The sequence below is a fragment of the Pinus tabuliformis genome, chromosome 2_2, assembly GCF_031772625.1.
Source record: "Pinus tabuliformis cultivar Carrire ecotype Pingquan chromosome 2_2, CPIR1, whole genome shotgun sequence".
Classification (NCBI taxonomy): Eukaryota; Viridiplantae; Streptophyta; class Pinopsida; order Pinales; family Pinaceae; genus Pinus; species Pinus tabuliformis.
The window spans coordinates 713,228,328-713,243,399 of NC_142300.1; the positions used below are offsets into that span (position 1 = coordinate 713,228,328).

The 15,072-nt window shown below is 38.0% G+C and overlaps 1 protein-coding gene across 1 annotated transcript; it reads left to right on the top strand.

Annotated features, from left to right (window-relative positions):
- Window positions 1-289: 289 nt before the first annotated feature.
- On the top strand, window positions 290-4,291 carry LOC149194662 (uncharacterized). Its single transcript, XM_089405124.1, has 2 exons — window positions 290-3,160; window positions 3,687-4,291. Exons 1-2 carry the CDS (start codon window positions 553-555, stop codon window positions 4,049-4,051), a joined length of 2,973 nt encoding a protein of 990 aa, XP_089261250.1. The 5' UTR covers window positions 290-552; the 3' UTR covers window positions 4,052-4,291.
- Window positions 4,292-15,072: the final 10,781 nt, after the last annotated feature.

Consider the following 15,072-nt stretch of genomic DNA (forward strand, 5'->3'; position numbering starts at 1 on the left):
AAAATGATGTAGCGCCAAACACGGGTAATAGGTATACACGGTCGGAAACGGTACAGTACAATATACAAGTGTCCTCGTCCTTTTTGTTGAGTTTTGTCACTTGCTGCCGCCGTAAGGATCTGGTTGGCTTACCGGTCAAACCAGTCGTGTCCGTCATATGTTGGACAGTAACATCTGAGGCCAAGGTGTCTTCTAGAAGGGACGTCAACACAATCGATCTGCGACCTTATATTGTCCGTGAAACGACGGATATTTAACTATGTCGAGTAGTTGCCACCAAATTGAACCCACATGTTCTTACATCGGACTGAGGCAGTGAGGCTCCATAGCTTTTAGGGTCGATAATGCAAGTGACGTGGCGATCAGGGCACCGTTCCGGCCGCTTTTGAAAATCACAGCATAGCTTTCCACCTTAGATGCCGTTTGTTTTTTAGAACGTGGAAGCTTGCGCTCTGAGCTTTGAATCCAAGAAATATCACGAGGAAAGAGGTTTGAGGGAGGCCAGACAGGTGTTGTTCTGTTTGCCTGCATTGCAGTGAAAATTTTGGAGCCATGATCTTGACAATGTCACGGAAGCATTTTGTGCTTATTGGCTTCGTTCTGACGATATTAAGCCGCTGTGCTGTTGGCAGCTCACAAGAAGGACTTATGTTGCAGCAATTGAAAAGCGGATTCGACGATCCGTCGGGCGTGTTCAGGAATTGGAATGAGAATGATAATTCTCCGTGTAATTGGACGGGAATTACGTGCGATGCCGGCGAAAAATTCGTGGAAGGAGTCAATCTTTCGAACACGAATATAATAGGCCCGTTTCCCACCGTCGTTTGCAGAATCGATGGTCTCAAGAAGCTCTCCTTGGCCAATAATTACGTCAACGGTTCGATTCCTGCGGCCTTGCAAAGATGCCGCAACTTGGAATATCTAGATTTATCGCAGAATCTAATCGTTGGCCGACTTCCGGATCGCATCTCAGAGCTTTCGAGGCTCAAGCATCTGGATCTCTCCGGAAATAACCTCACCGGTCCGATTCCTTCCGCATTTGGCCAGCTGCCGGAGTTGCAAGTTTTAAATCTCTTTTCCAATCTTCTCAATGCTACAATTCCTCCATTTGTAGCCAATCTAAGCAATCTTTTACAGTTTAATCTGGCCTACAATCCTCTCACCGGAACTCTGCCTCAGGAGATTGGAAATTTGACGAAGCTGCAAAATCTATGGCTGGCGGGCTGCAACCTCATGGGACAAATTCCGGAGACTCTAGGCGACCTTGCAGAGCTAACAAACTTGGATTTATCCATGAACAGGTTCTCTGGTTCGATTCCCGAAAGCATTACGAAGCTGGCAAATGTTGTACAGATCGAGCTTTATCAGAACAAGTTATCAGGTCCCATTCCGGTGGCCATGGGCAAGTTACAGAGGTTAAAGAGGTTCGATGCTTCCGCGAATATGCTCAACGGTTCAATTCCCACCGGGCTGGGGAGCTTGAATATGGAATCCCTGAATCTTTATCAAAACAACCTGGTCGGCGAAATACCTCCAGGGCTTGGTTCGTTTGCAAGCCTCAACGAGTTAAAGCTCTTTTCGAATAGATTAACCGGTACTTTACCGGAGAACCTCGGGAGAAATTCCGAACTTCAAACACTGGATATCGCAGAAAACCAGCTATCTGGAAGCCTTCCTGTGGATCTCTGCAAGAACAAGAAGCTCCAAATTCTCAGCATTTTCAACAACGAGTTCACCGGCAAATTACCTGATACCCTGGCAACCTGCTCGAGTTTAAAGAGAATTAGGCTAGGAGGCAATAAACTTGACGGTTCGGTGCCAGTTTCGTTCTGGGGACTTCCTGATGTCTCATTGCTGGAGCTCAAGAACAATAATTTTGACGGACTTATTTCTCCCGAGGTCACCTTCGCCAAAAATCTTTCACAGCTCGTCATTAACGGCAATAAATTTACCGGCAGCCTCCCTACAAATATCGGCGAGCTGCGGAACCTTCGCGAGATAACCGCCAGCAACAATTTACTTTCCGGTGCTTTGCCTCCGAGCTTGGGGCAGCTACAACAGCTGGGAAAGCTGGACCTTAGCAATAACCAGCTAAGTGGAATGATTCTTGCTGAAATCGGATCGTGCAAGCAGCTTGGGGAGATCAATCTTTCAAAAAATCGATTCTCCGGTTCGATACCTGCCAGTCTCGGTAGTTTGCCAGTGCTTAATTATTTAGACCTCTCGGATAATCTTCTCAGCGGGTCGATTCCTTCTGAGCTTGCGAATCTGACGTTGAATTCTTTCAATGTCTCGGACAACCGTTTGTCCGGCGCAGTTCCTTCGGCGTTTGCGAGTCCGGTGTATAACAAGAGTTTTCTGGGAAACCCTGAGTTGTGTAGCCTGGAGGCATTTAACGGCACGAAGTCTTGCTCTCAAGAACGTAGAGAAAAAGCGAATCGCCGGAAATGGTGGTGGTTGCTTCGATGCTTGTTTGTGTTGTCTGGTATTGTTTTGGTGCTTGGACTGGCGTGGTTTTACAGAAGGTACCGAAGCTTTGCAAATGCGGAGAGGAAAAAGGCCGTGGACAAATCTTCGTGGATGTTGACTTCATTTCACAAGCTGGGGTTCAGTGAATATGAGATACTGGGTTGCTTGGATGAAGATAATGTCATTGGGAGTGGCGGAGCCGGTAAGGTTTACAAGGCCACGTTGAGCAATGGTGAAATTGTGGCTATCAAGAGGCTTTGGACTAGTGCTAAAAGCGATGCTTCCAATGACAATGGTTTCAAAGCAGAGGTGGACACACTAGGGAAGATCAGGCACAAGAACATTGTGAAGCTATGGTGTTGTTTTAGTAGCAGCGATTTCAATCTGTTGGTCTACGAGTACATGCCTAATGGGAGTCTGGGTGATCTACTTCATGGATCTAAGGCTCGTGTTCTTGACTGGCCCATAAGATACAAGATTGCCCTTGAAGCAGCTCAGGGGCTCGCATATCTTCATCATGATTGTGAGCCACCGATTGTTCACAGAGACGTGAAATCCAATAATATCTTGCTGGATGATGATTATGGGGCTTGTGTTGCAGATTTCGGCGTTGCCAGAATTCTGCAGAGCTGTGGCAAAGGGGTTGATTCTATGTCTGCAATTGCCGGTTCCTATGGCTACATAGCTCCAGGTGCGTACTGTTGCATACTCTCACAGAATTATATATGGTGTTTGAATTTCCTTCCATTATCGATTTCTTTGATTCTTGACCTCTTTTGATTCAGAATGTTCTTGCTTTCCTTTGATTTTGATATCCAGCTGGAGAGTCTCATAGTTGAACCCTATTTTGCTTTCTTTAACAAGGGATGTTCGTCTTGTGTTTCTCTTATCAGTTTTGCAGCACTTGATGCAATGTTTGTCTACATGTTTTAAACGGTTTACCTTTGTGCATGAATTTAAGATTTGTCTGGTTTTCCCATTTTCTGAGATGATCTTGATGTTTATCTGCATCTCACCTTCGTCAAATGACCAATATAACTTGCTATAAACGCTTTCATTGATTTCAAAAGAAAGTACAACCTATTCCTGAATTTGGGTAAACTACAGTAATCTTCATTTTCTTTACATTTGGAAATAGATCGATGGAGTATGCTTTTTTTATGCTTTCGAAATAGATGGATGGAGTATTTAATACATTTACATGTGGCATTGTGCAGAGTATGCGTATACACTTAAGGTGGACGAAAAGAGTGACATCTATAGTTATGGAGTGGTGATCTTGGAGCTGGTGACCGGCAGGCGAACAATAGATCCAGAATTTGGAGATAACAAAGATCTTGTGAAGTGGGTGTGCAATCAGATAGAGCAAAAGAATGAATTGCACAAGGTGTTGGATCCCAAGCTTGTGGATTGTTTCAAAGAGGAAATGACCATGGTTCTAAAGGTAGGACTCCTCTGCACAAGCGCCCTGCCCATCAACAGGCCAACAATGAGAAGGGTGGTAGATATGCTACGGGAAGCCAATCCCCAGCACAAGGCCAAGGCGGTTGCCAAGGATGGAAAAGAGCCTCAATATTATTAAGAACCCGCGACTTGCATTTTACTGGCATGATGCTAATTGCATTTGGTCTAAACTTTTAGACTTTTCTTCTTTGCAGGCCCCTGTATTTACTGCCAATTGTAGTTACTCTGTGTGTTTGGGCTTGTTCTTCTATAACTTTCAATCGAGATTGTCTATCGATGCTCGATGCTACAAATTTGTTTAGATAGCAGTTTTTTTTAATTAGAATCTGATAAAAAAATATATATTTAAAAATCAGAATGATGGAGTGTGTGAATATATTTTTATGGTGGAAATGGATTTAGTTTTATCAAGAACACTGGGAACCCAAAATCCTAAGGTTTCACAGCTCTAACTCAGATTTTCAAAAATTTCTACTGAATTTTGTCATAAGCTTGCCAGAGTTTTCATTTTTCTTAAAACTAATTTGTGGGTTTTTTTAGACTACGCTCTTTGAATCTAGCAGTAGACTGATAAAAAATTGTCCCTCTCACTTCTTGGATATCATTCACAACCAGAGTACAATAGTTAGAAATAAATGAAAGCAAGCAATATTTATCGGTCTATAAAATATTTAATGCAGTCTGCGTAACCAATATGCCCACCGTTAAATTTAAACAAATATAAATCTAACTATAATCATATACAACGGAACCCATTAAATATCCTATCAACCAATAAAAAAACTTTACCGTGAATGAATGGAAAGGGGTATAGGAGTTGTCTATAATGCGACTTTTTGGAGATTCCGGTGACGGAATCCGGCGGAAGAAATTGAGGTTAAATCTTGATTTGTTGCAGTTAAAATGGTTTTTTAACTGCATATTTGGATTCAGCACCCTGGAAAACCCCTGGGACGCTTTCATTGTGCAGAAACTAGCTATCAAACTTGCGATTCCAATAAATTCCTGCCGGATTTCGACCGGAAAAACCCGCCGAAAAAGTTTTCAAAAAGTCGCGTTATAGACTATTTCAAGAGGTATATATCCACCCTGTCGTGCACCATTGTGCTGCTGTGTTTCTAATAAATCTGTCCCCTGAATTAAATGAGCTGTGATGGTGATGTGGTAAGACTCGAGTCTGACCCCTGTCAATGGCACCATGTGGGAATCACAGATAGATATCATCATAGACATGCATCTGCAGTTTCATTAATGAGGTCCTTCTCCCGCTCTACTGTGCTTGGTCAGAGGCATTTACTCTATTTACTCTTAGTACTCATACAAAGACCAACAATTCTTTAATTTAGATAGTTGGCAATGAGAATGATTTAAATGATTGCTACCTTAGGTTCTCATTAGCCTGTTGTCATCGGGGTAGAAGTTCGATTATTGAGTGTGAAATTCAAATTGTAACAACAAAATGTTCATTTCTAAAGGTGTAGAACTATTTAACCATTCCCGACATTAACTCTTGCATCGAGAGTTGGAATTTGATGGATAAATTGTTCATCAGAGAGTAATTTACTGGTCAAATATAATTTAAAAAATGACAAAATCATCAAAATTTTGACTTAAAACTATAAAAATAAATTAAAAAATATCAAAAATATCAAATTTGACGGAAAATATTTTTCGAAATTCCAACCCTGCTCGCATCAATGCCCTCTCCAGGCCTTTAACATTTTTTTTATCATACAGTACTTCAGCAAATTGTAACCTTGTATATTGGACCACCGAGGGTTTGTGACTTGCATCACATCAAATGCCCTTATTTGTGGTTCGCGAATCGTGATCAAAACTCTAGAAAATATGTGAGCGTACCTGTATGTCTATAAGGTAATCTATGCTTATCTTTTAATAATTTTTTTTGCATGGAAGAATGACTAATTTTATTTGTATATGATTTTTATTCTTATTCCTTTCTTATGATTTCTTATTCCTAAGCTTTGAAGGAAGTACATAATATATTTAACACCAATTACTTTCTACCATAATTTAAGAATTCCTTGCATAAAATGGGTATCAATACGATGTAAACAAATATGTTTACTAGGAGTTACTTCTCATGATTATTTATCTGTTCCTTAACACTTGTGTAAAATGCGTAGAGTTACTTGTTTACTACCCAACAAAACTATGCAAGTCCAAGCAATTAATTTATCCACTTCAGATTTCAATTTATTAGTTCCTCTCAAAGCAAGGGTATATGATTCCATTGCCCTATTAATCACTATTAATTTAACTAACATTGACCAATGTAGGTTATAATTTTTTATGCAATTTATGCATTCAAAAATGTATGTTAAACAACAAAAGATGGCAATCTTGTTTGAAATTGTATCATTTGATTCAGATGAAAAAGATCATTCTTCTATGAGTTAGACTTCACCATTTTTAAGTAGTAGGGACTAACTTTCCCTGCAACACTTTGACCAATTATTAAAAACATATGAATGGAAACTTTGTTATTTATAAACTCTATACTAAGTTGACAACTTTGTTATTATTATGCCTATAGGCAAGGTCTATTTTGAGATAAGAATCTTTGTAATAGCGTACATAAATCAAAGATTGAGATTTATCTCCAAGTAGTTATTTATTTTTCCTATTAATTAAATTGATTAATTAAAAAAAGTAACATATGAAATGAATTATGGATTTTTTGAGTGTGTGCTATTGATAAATGATGGTATTGACCCAAAGAGTTGTAATAAAGCTTATTTATAGATTAAAATTCTCCATGGTAAAATAGAAATGATTATTTAGATAATTATTATAAATTGGTTTCTATACATATTTACTAACCATCTAAATTATATGATTATACCAGTTATAATTTATCTTTAGATTGCAAGAATTTATATTTTCACCAATGATTAAATGAAAAAAAAACCTTTCAATTAGATTAGAATCAAGATGGATTTGGAGTTTTAAAAGTAAATCTGAATAACATAGAGTTGGAATTTAAAAACAAATATAAAAATAAATTTAATAAAACTAAATTTACTTATTAATTTTTTTGCCTATAAAAACTATTGTTAATAAATTTAGAAGATATTATATAATTTATAATTCCTTTCAACACTGTCAAAGTAGACATCCTTTTACCCCTCAAAATATTATCACTTCATTTATTCATTTTCTATAATTATGTATATTCTATAATGTCATTTTGAAAATTGTTTGTTTTTTTAACTTCATAATGAATCTTTTAAACATGTTAGGAAAAAGTAAGCTAGCATCGCAATAATATCTTTGAAATATGTATTCTTATAATTATAATTATTGTAGAAAATATTTAAGGGTAATAGTTTTCAAATGTTATGGGATAATGGGAATTTTTTTTTTCAAAATTTTATGAAGGTTTAAAATAAACAACCATTTTTTTGAAATTTGAAGGGATTTAACCTTGAATAACTTGAACTCCAATTATAGAGTAAGGTGAATAATTTATCCATATGTAGGAAAACACTAGGTTTCCATGGCATGTCACTACTTTTAAGGTCACCACGAGAAATCCAAGGAGAATGACCCATTAAGCAGCCATCCTCATTAAGGTTCGAGAGGAAGGGAGCATTTACCTCCATTCCTAACACAAGAATTTCATACAATAGATACACACAACCTAGCTTGAATTCATATCATCCTATAATTTTCCATCTTGTCCACAACCTATTTATTTTAGTTGTCACACATGCCTAGTCTCCATTAGCAAGAGATAAAAATTTTCCATGCAGAAGTATTTATGAGCTATGAATATTTAACTCATAAGTTGTAGATATAGTTGTTTCACATATGACACTATATTCTAAATTCCATACATCATAAAATACAGTTTTTCTTTCTTAATAACAACATCACTCAAGATGCTAATGAATCATTATCATAGGAATAGAGTTAATATTTATCTAAAATTTAAGTTGGAAACCTATATATGAAGGAACCTTTTCTACCCAACCATATGCTTAGCCGATCCTCAACGTTTTGTAGTTTGTCAACCCTAACTAAGCCATGATATCAAGGGAAAGATTGTCAATTCTTCGGTTAATCATTTAGGTGAAGGCAACTCTCCTTCCAAAACATGAGAAAACTAGAGAACTCTACATACTAAGTGTTGGCTTGTTGGGGCCTGACCCAAGTTCATAGTTAATTAGCCAAACAAATCCCTGTACTACTCGCCCTTTTGGCAACAGTTCGCAGAGCGCAAATTGAGGTCTCACTCGAAGCAGTATGGGGGGGTGCTAGAACCAGGTTTCCACACCCTTGAGATGTCTGAGGGGTTGAACTGGTCCAACTGTTAGTCCCTTTGCGCAGGTTGCTTCGCGCCCTGACATACTTGCCTTCGCGCAGCCCTAACCAGGGACTTTGGAGTTTCCGCGCTGCTGGAGCAGTGCTCCGCGCTATTGCCCTAAGTCGCATCTGAGATCTTACTTCTCTTCCTATGCCCAGTCAATTATCTTCGCGCAACTGGATGTCTTACGTTATATTTATTTATACAACACATTCATAAGAGTTCACGTAGAAAATAAACACTACACTTGCAATTTATACCCAATCATACATTAAAGTAGGAAAAGATACACATAAATATGGTAAACTTCTCTTTATTAATTCTTCCAATGGTTACAGACTCGACCTGCCCTTCACACTCAGCTGTGGACTACTAGGCCTCTGCGCACTTAGCTGCAAAGCCTTTTCCTACTCTATGACCCAAAGACATACTTTTCACTTTGACTCACTCTCTTAGACTCATCATCCTTCCATTCTATTTTATTCTATCTTAGGTCTTTTTCTACACTTAGAGTCTCACTCTATTTATACAATCCCATGGTCTATGGACCATGGGTAGGTCTATCAAGCCAACATTACATTACAAAACCGAGGGCGGAGAACCCTGTGACTCTATTATAACTTTGTGCTCTGCGCCCATAATTAATGGAGCTTTTACAAAGGACTTGGTCAAAACTTGGGCTTTAAGCCCCAAAACATGCCTTGGGGGGATTCCATGCCCAACAAGCCCCCAACAAAAACATCGTAACTCACCCTTGAGTCACTCTTTCAGGACGGAGATCTTCGCACAGAGTCCCTCCAACTCTGTCCGAACTACTACAAGGTTGGCAGCGCACTGAACGACTGCCTGTTGGATCTCCTATACACGTTGTTCCGAGACCACGGTGTCGGCACTGCTTTCCTGCATCTATGCCTGTGTTCCTTGCATTTGTGTGAGCTTTCCTTCAATTTCTATTGTGATGGTGAAGGCCTCGTCAATCCAAGGCTGGACGCGTGCCTTTAGGACTGCTTCTGTTATGAAACCAGCTCATAAAAAGATAGAAAAGATAGATCAACGCCTTAGAATTAAGCCTCTTCGAGGGGGCAACCTCCTTTACATTACACAAATGAATGATTCCTTGATGATTCAAATGACAAAACATCCTTTCTATATATAGGAGTTTAAGGAGTCACAATATAACCCAGCCGACCTATCAATAATAATATAAAGCCACAAAAATAACAATAGAGGGATTCTATGGGGCACAGTAATAATAATATGGGGGCAATAGGGGCACAACAATATTAATAAGGGATACAACTACAATAGTAATGGGGTAATCACTAGTATTATAGGGACATAACATGCCCCTCTCCTTAAAAAAGTGTTGTCCTTAATGCTTGAGTAGTTCTGGATGCTTCTGTATAAAATTCTCATCCTCCCTTGTGGAATATTCAGACGATAAGTTCTTCCACTTGATGAGATACTCCGAAATTGATCGATTTCGTAGTTGTCGAGTTCTTGTCTCTGTGACTGCTTCCGGTTCCAATATAATTTTTCCTTCCTCGTCAAGTTCTGGCAATATTGTTTGAACTGGGAGATTGTCGCCTATAACCTTCTTTAAACATGAAACATGGAAAATTGGGTGCACTCGAGAAGCTGTAGGAAGCTCCAATTTGTATGCCATCGTACCAATCTTTTGCAACACCTTGTACGGACCATAATACTTTGGTGATAATTTATTATCCTTCTTAGATTGCTTGAGGGACATTTGTTTATATGGTTGTAGCCGTAGGAATACCCAATCACCTACATCAAAAATTCTTTCACTGCGATGTTGATCCGCCTATTGTTTCATTCTATTTTGCACCAACACGAGGTTATCCTTTAAGAGTTGGAGGACTTGTTGTTGATGCTCGATGTGATTTTCCACTGCTTGAACCTTAGAATTTTCTCTTAAATATGATGTGATAGATGGTGGCTGATATCCATAAAGTGCCATAAATGGGGTCATTTTTGTTGCTGTATGGAAGGAAGTGTTATACCACCATTCAGCCAGAGGCAACCATTTGACCCATTGTGTCTGTTTATCAGATACAAAGCAACGAAGATATCCTTCCAAACATTTGTTTACTATCTCAGTTTTCCCATCAGATTAAGGATGATAAGATGAGCTATGAGCTAACTGAGTACCGAGACAAGAAAATAATTCTGCCTAAAAATTTCCAGTGAAAATGGGATCTCTGTCACTTACAATAATCCTTGGGTTTCCGTGTAGCTTTTGAATTGTTTCCATAAATGTAGTAGAAACTGTACTGGCTTTAAATGGATGTGATAATGCACAAAAGTGTGCATACTTGTTAAGTCTATCAATTACCACCATGATGACACTATTTCCCTCAGACTTGGGTAAACCTGTGATAAAATCCATTGAAACCTCCTCCCAACGTTGGCTTGGAATGGATAAAGGTTGTAATAGACTCGGGGTCTTAATTGTTTCAACTTTATTTTGTTGGCAAAACAAACATTCCGCCACAAACTTTTGAATATCTGATTTAAGGCCATCCCAAAAAAATTCCTTCTTAACCCTGTGGTAAGTTTTTAAAAATCCTGAGTGCCCTCCTAAGAAAGAAGTGTGCAATTCCATAAGAATCTTTTGTTTGAGTTGGGAATTCTTACAGAGGTATAAGTGATCTTTGTACCATAATGAATCATTTTTCCAGCTAAATGTATCAGATGTACTGGAATCTTGTTGTAACTTTTGAATAAGTGCCCACACTTCTTCATCATTCTTCCATTCCTCCCTTGCTTCTTTTATCCAATCTGGTTGGATAATAGAAATGGCACACAACAATGCTTCCACATCCTCATCCTTTCTTGAGAGTGCATCTGCCACCACATTTTGCTTCCCTTTTTTGTAGATGATTTCAAAGTCATAACCCAACATCTTTGTGACCCACTTTTGTTGCTTTTTAGATGATAATCTTTGTTCTAAAAAGTATTTAAGGCTATCATGATCCGTTTTTACCTTGAAGTGTCTTCCCATTAGGTAGGGTCGCCATTTCTTAAGTGCATGTAGTATTTCCAACATTTCTTTCTCATAAATAGCTTTGTGTAAAAACTTTCCCTTGATTGGACGACTTTCAAAAGCAATGGGTCTTTCATCTTGCATTAAAAAAGCACTAATTCCATTTCCTGAAGCATCACATTCCACAATAAAGGTTTTTGTGAAGTCTGGTGTAGCTAAGACTAGTGCTTGGCACATTGCCTCTTTAAGATGTTTGAAGGCCTTTGTTGCTTCTGGAGTCCATGAAAATGCATCTTTCTTCAATAATGTTGTTAGAGGTGCTGCTATTCTCCCATAATTCTTAACAAACTTGCGATAATACCCTGTCACTCGAGAAATCCTTGCAGATGCTTTATGGATGTGGGGATTTTCCATTCCTTAATGGATTTTATTTTTCTAGGGTCTACCTTAACTCCTTCATGAGATACAATATGACCCAGATATTCCACCTCTTGTACTCCAAAGAAACATTTGGATCTTTTTGCATATAATTGTTTCTCCTCCAATAGTTGTAGTACCTTGTCAACATGTTCAACATGATCCTTCCATGACTTGCTGTAGATTTGTACATCATCAAAAAATACTAACACAAACTTTCTAAGGAAGGGTTTTAAAATGGAATTCATCAAACCTTGAAATATAGAAGGTGCATTGGTAAGGCCAAAAGGCATGACCAAAAATTCATAATGACTCTCATGAGTTCTAAATGCTGTTTTCGGAATGTCTTCAATCTTCATTATGATTTGATGATATCCTTAACGAAGATCCAACTTGGTGAAGTAAATTGATCCATGCAATTCATCCAGTAATTCATCAATGACAGGAATGGGAAACTTATCTTTAATAGTGAGCTTGTTGAGCTCCCTATAATCTGGACACATGTGCCATGATCCATCCTTCTTGTGCACCAATACTACTGAAGAACTTTGACTAGGTTGAATTATACCAGCCTCTAGCATTTCTGCAACCATACGTTCAATTTCACTCTTTTGGGCATAGGGATATCTGTACGACCTGATGTTTGGAGGAACACTTCCTGGAATCATATGAATAGCATGATCATGATCACGAATAGGTGGGAGACCTTTGGGAGTCTCAAATACCTTGGAATGATTGTCCAAAACCTTTTGGAGATTTGGAGAAATAGATGATTTCGATGTGGAAACATCTAGCGAACATAATTGTGCAATTACACCTCTTTGTTCCTTTTTTAGAAGCTTTGTCATACCTTTAGAGTTGATTATCTTTCCCGGTTTCCCTGCAATACCCCTTAATTCAACTTATTTTCCTTCTGCATAAAATTTCATGAAAAGTTCTTGAAAATTAAAAGCTATTGTACCCAAGGATTGTAGCCATTGGACTCCTAGTACAACTTCAACACCTCCCATTGGAATGGAAAGCATTGGGCTAGTCAATACATATTCTCCCATGGATAGCTTGATATTATGGCACTTTCCAGAGCAATTTATTGTTCCTCCATTTTCAACCATCACTTGACACTCTGGTGCTGGATATAGGAAGCAATTCAATTCTTTTGCTACCTTACAATGAATAAAATTGTGGGTACTTCCTGAATCAATCAACACTATTACCTTTTTCTTCTTGATTTGTCCTTCTATCTTGATGGTTTGAGGAGTGGTAATTCCAGCCAATGCATTACAAGATATGGTCGGATTCATTTCTTCTTTATCTAGACTTTGTTCCTAGAGTATATCCTCTTCTTTTGACTTTTCTTGCTCCTTTTCTTCTTTCTCTTCACAATCTATGTAGAATAATTTCTTCTCAGCACACTTATGACCTTTAGTGTATTTGCTATCACAACTATAACAAAGCCCTTTTGCTCTTTTTCTTCCAATTATTGTGGTGTCAACCTTATAGGTTGTGGAAGACTAGGGGAAACAACACTTCCATCTTTATAGTTGTGAGTGGTATGCTTCTTGGTTGCCATAATTTTGCTTTCCATTTTTCTTGCTAACCTGAATGCCTTCTCTAATGAATCAGGTTCCCAAAGGTGAACATCATGTTGGATATTATCCTTTAAAGTCCCTATGAACACATCAATCCTATGCTCCTCTGGAATATTCTTTATCCTTATGTTCAATTTTTGGAACTCCTAAATGTGTTCCATTATTGAACCTTTTTGTTTGAGACTTATCAATTGGTTAAAAAAAGTGTTGCTTTTTGTATCCTCATAATGTGTTGTCAATTATTCTGTAAAAATTGCCCTAGTGATAATTTGTTTATGAGAGCAAAGCCATTGATACCATACAAACTGATTTGGTTCCAAATATAAAGTTGCAATATGTACCTTTTGTGTGTTTTGCACATTATTGAGATCAAAAAATTGCTCCATTTGTAATATTCATGTCGCGGGATCCTTGAAATCAAACTTCCTTATATCGTTTTTTGGAATATGGTGGGTCTTCGATCCAACATTAGAGTCTATGAAATCATTATTAGCATTTCTTTTGTTCGCATCATGAGTTTCCTTTACTACCCTTTCACCATTAGTAAGTATTTCTTGTAGAAAATTTGTCAAATCTGCCTTCAAATCTATCTTCAAATTGTCAATCTTAGCTTCCACGCCCTTTATCTTAGATTCCACGCCATTTATCTTAGCTTCTATTAGTTTTTGTGAGAGTGAAATTTGTTGCACTTGGTCTTGTAATTTTGATATATCATGTAGCATTTCTTCCTCTTCTTCATGAGTCATGCTAGAGCTTTCAGCTTGCTTACTAGGAGTTTGCATTTTTTTTCCTCGGGGCATCAGTTACCGATAATAATGCTCTACTATGCCCTTTGAATTCCTTTAAAATAATTTTTCAAACCAAGCTTAAGCAAAAATTTAAAAAAAATCTACACACCTTTTTTCACTTTGTAGGAGCTCGATATTGACTTTGATGTATCTCTGTAATTTCAGATTATCCAGTTCTAAAATTGCAACTTGCAGTAGCCCTCTGTGTCCTCTTTCCAATTCCACTAGTCTGATCCCAATTGGATTCTCCAAAGAAGAGTTATGCCAAATCTCCCACAGTGACCTGATTATATACTAGTTTAGTAGAGCGAACTTGTACGACGTGCCACGTGTCCCTGTTTCGACCTTTGGCTCTGAAAAATATAAACAAGAAACTATAGTTCATCCTCTTTCTGTACCTTCTTACGAATTTTCAATCCGATGCCCAGAGAGAAAGTTATGACAATTTTTCCTAGGTCACCTGTTTGGAATGTAATTCAGGAGTCTGCAAAAAGACCAACTTCCTCGGATCATATCTCTGCAACTATAGCGCGAAGAGCTCTGAAATTTAGACTCGAGCTTCAGTGCGATCTCATCTCAAATGGGTTTTTTTTTAGCTTCTGAAACGTCGCAGAAAAAAAGTTATAGCAAAAATTCCACGATGACCTATTTGGAGCAGCGAAACCCTAGAATCCAAGGCTCTGATACCAAATGTTATGAAACCAGCTCACAAAAAGATAGAAAAGATAGATCAACGCCTTAGAATTCAGCCTCTTCAAGGGGGCAACCTCCTTTACGTTACACAAATGAGTGATTCCTTGATGATTCAAATGACAAAACCTCCTTTCTATATATAGGAATCTAAGGAGTCACAATATAACCCATCCGACCTATTAATAATAATATAAAGCCACAAAAATAACAATAAAGGGATTCTATGGGGCACATTAATAACAATATGGGGGAAATAAGGGCAAAATATTATTAAGAAGGGATACAACTACAATAGTAATGGGGTAATCACTAGTA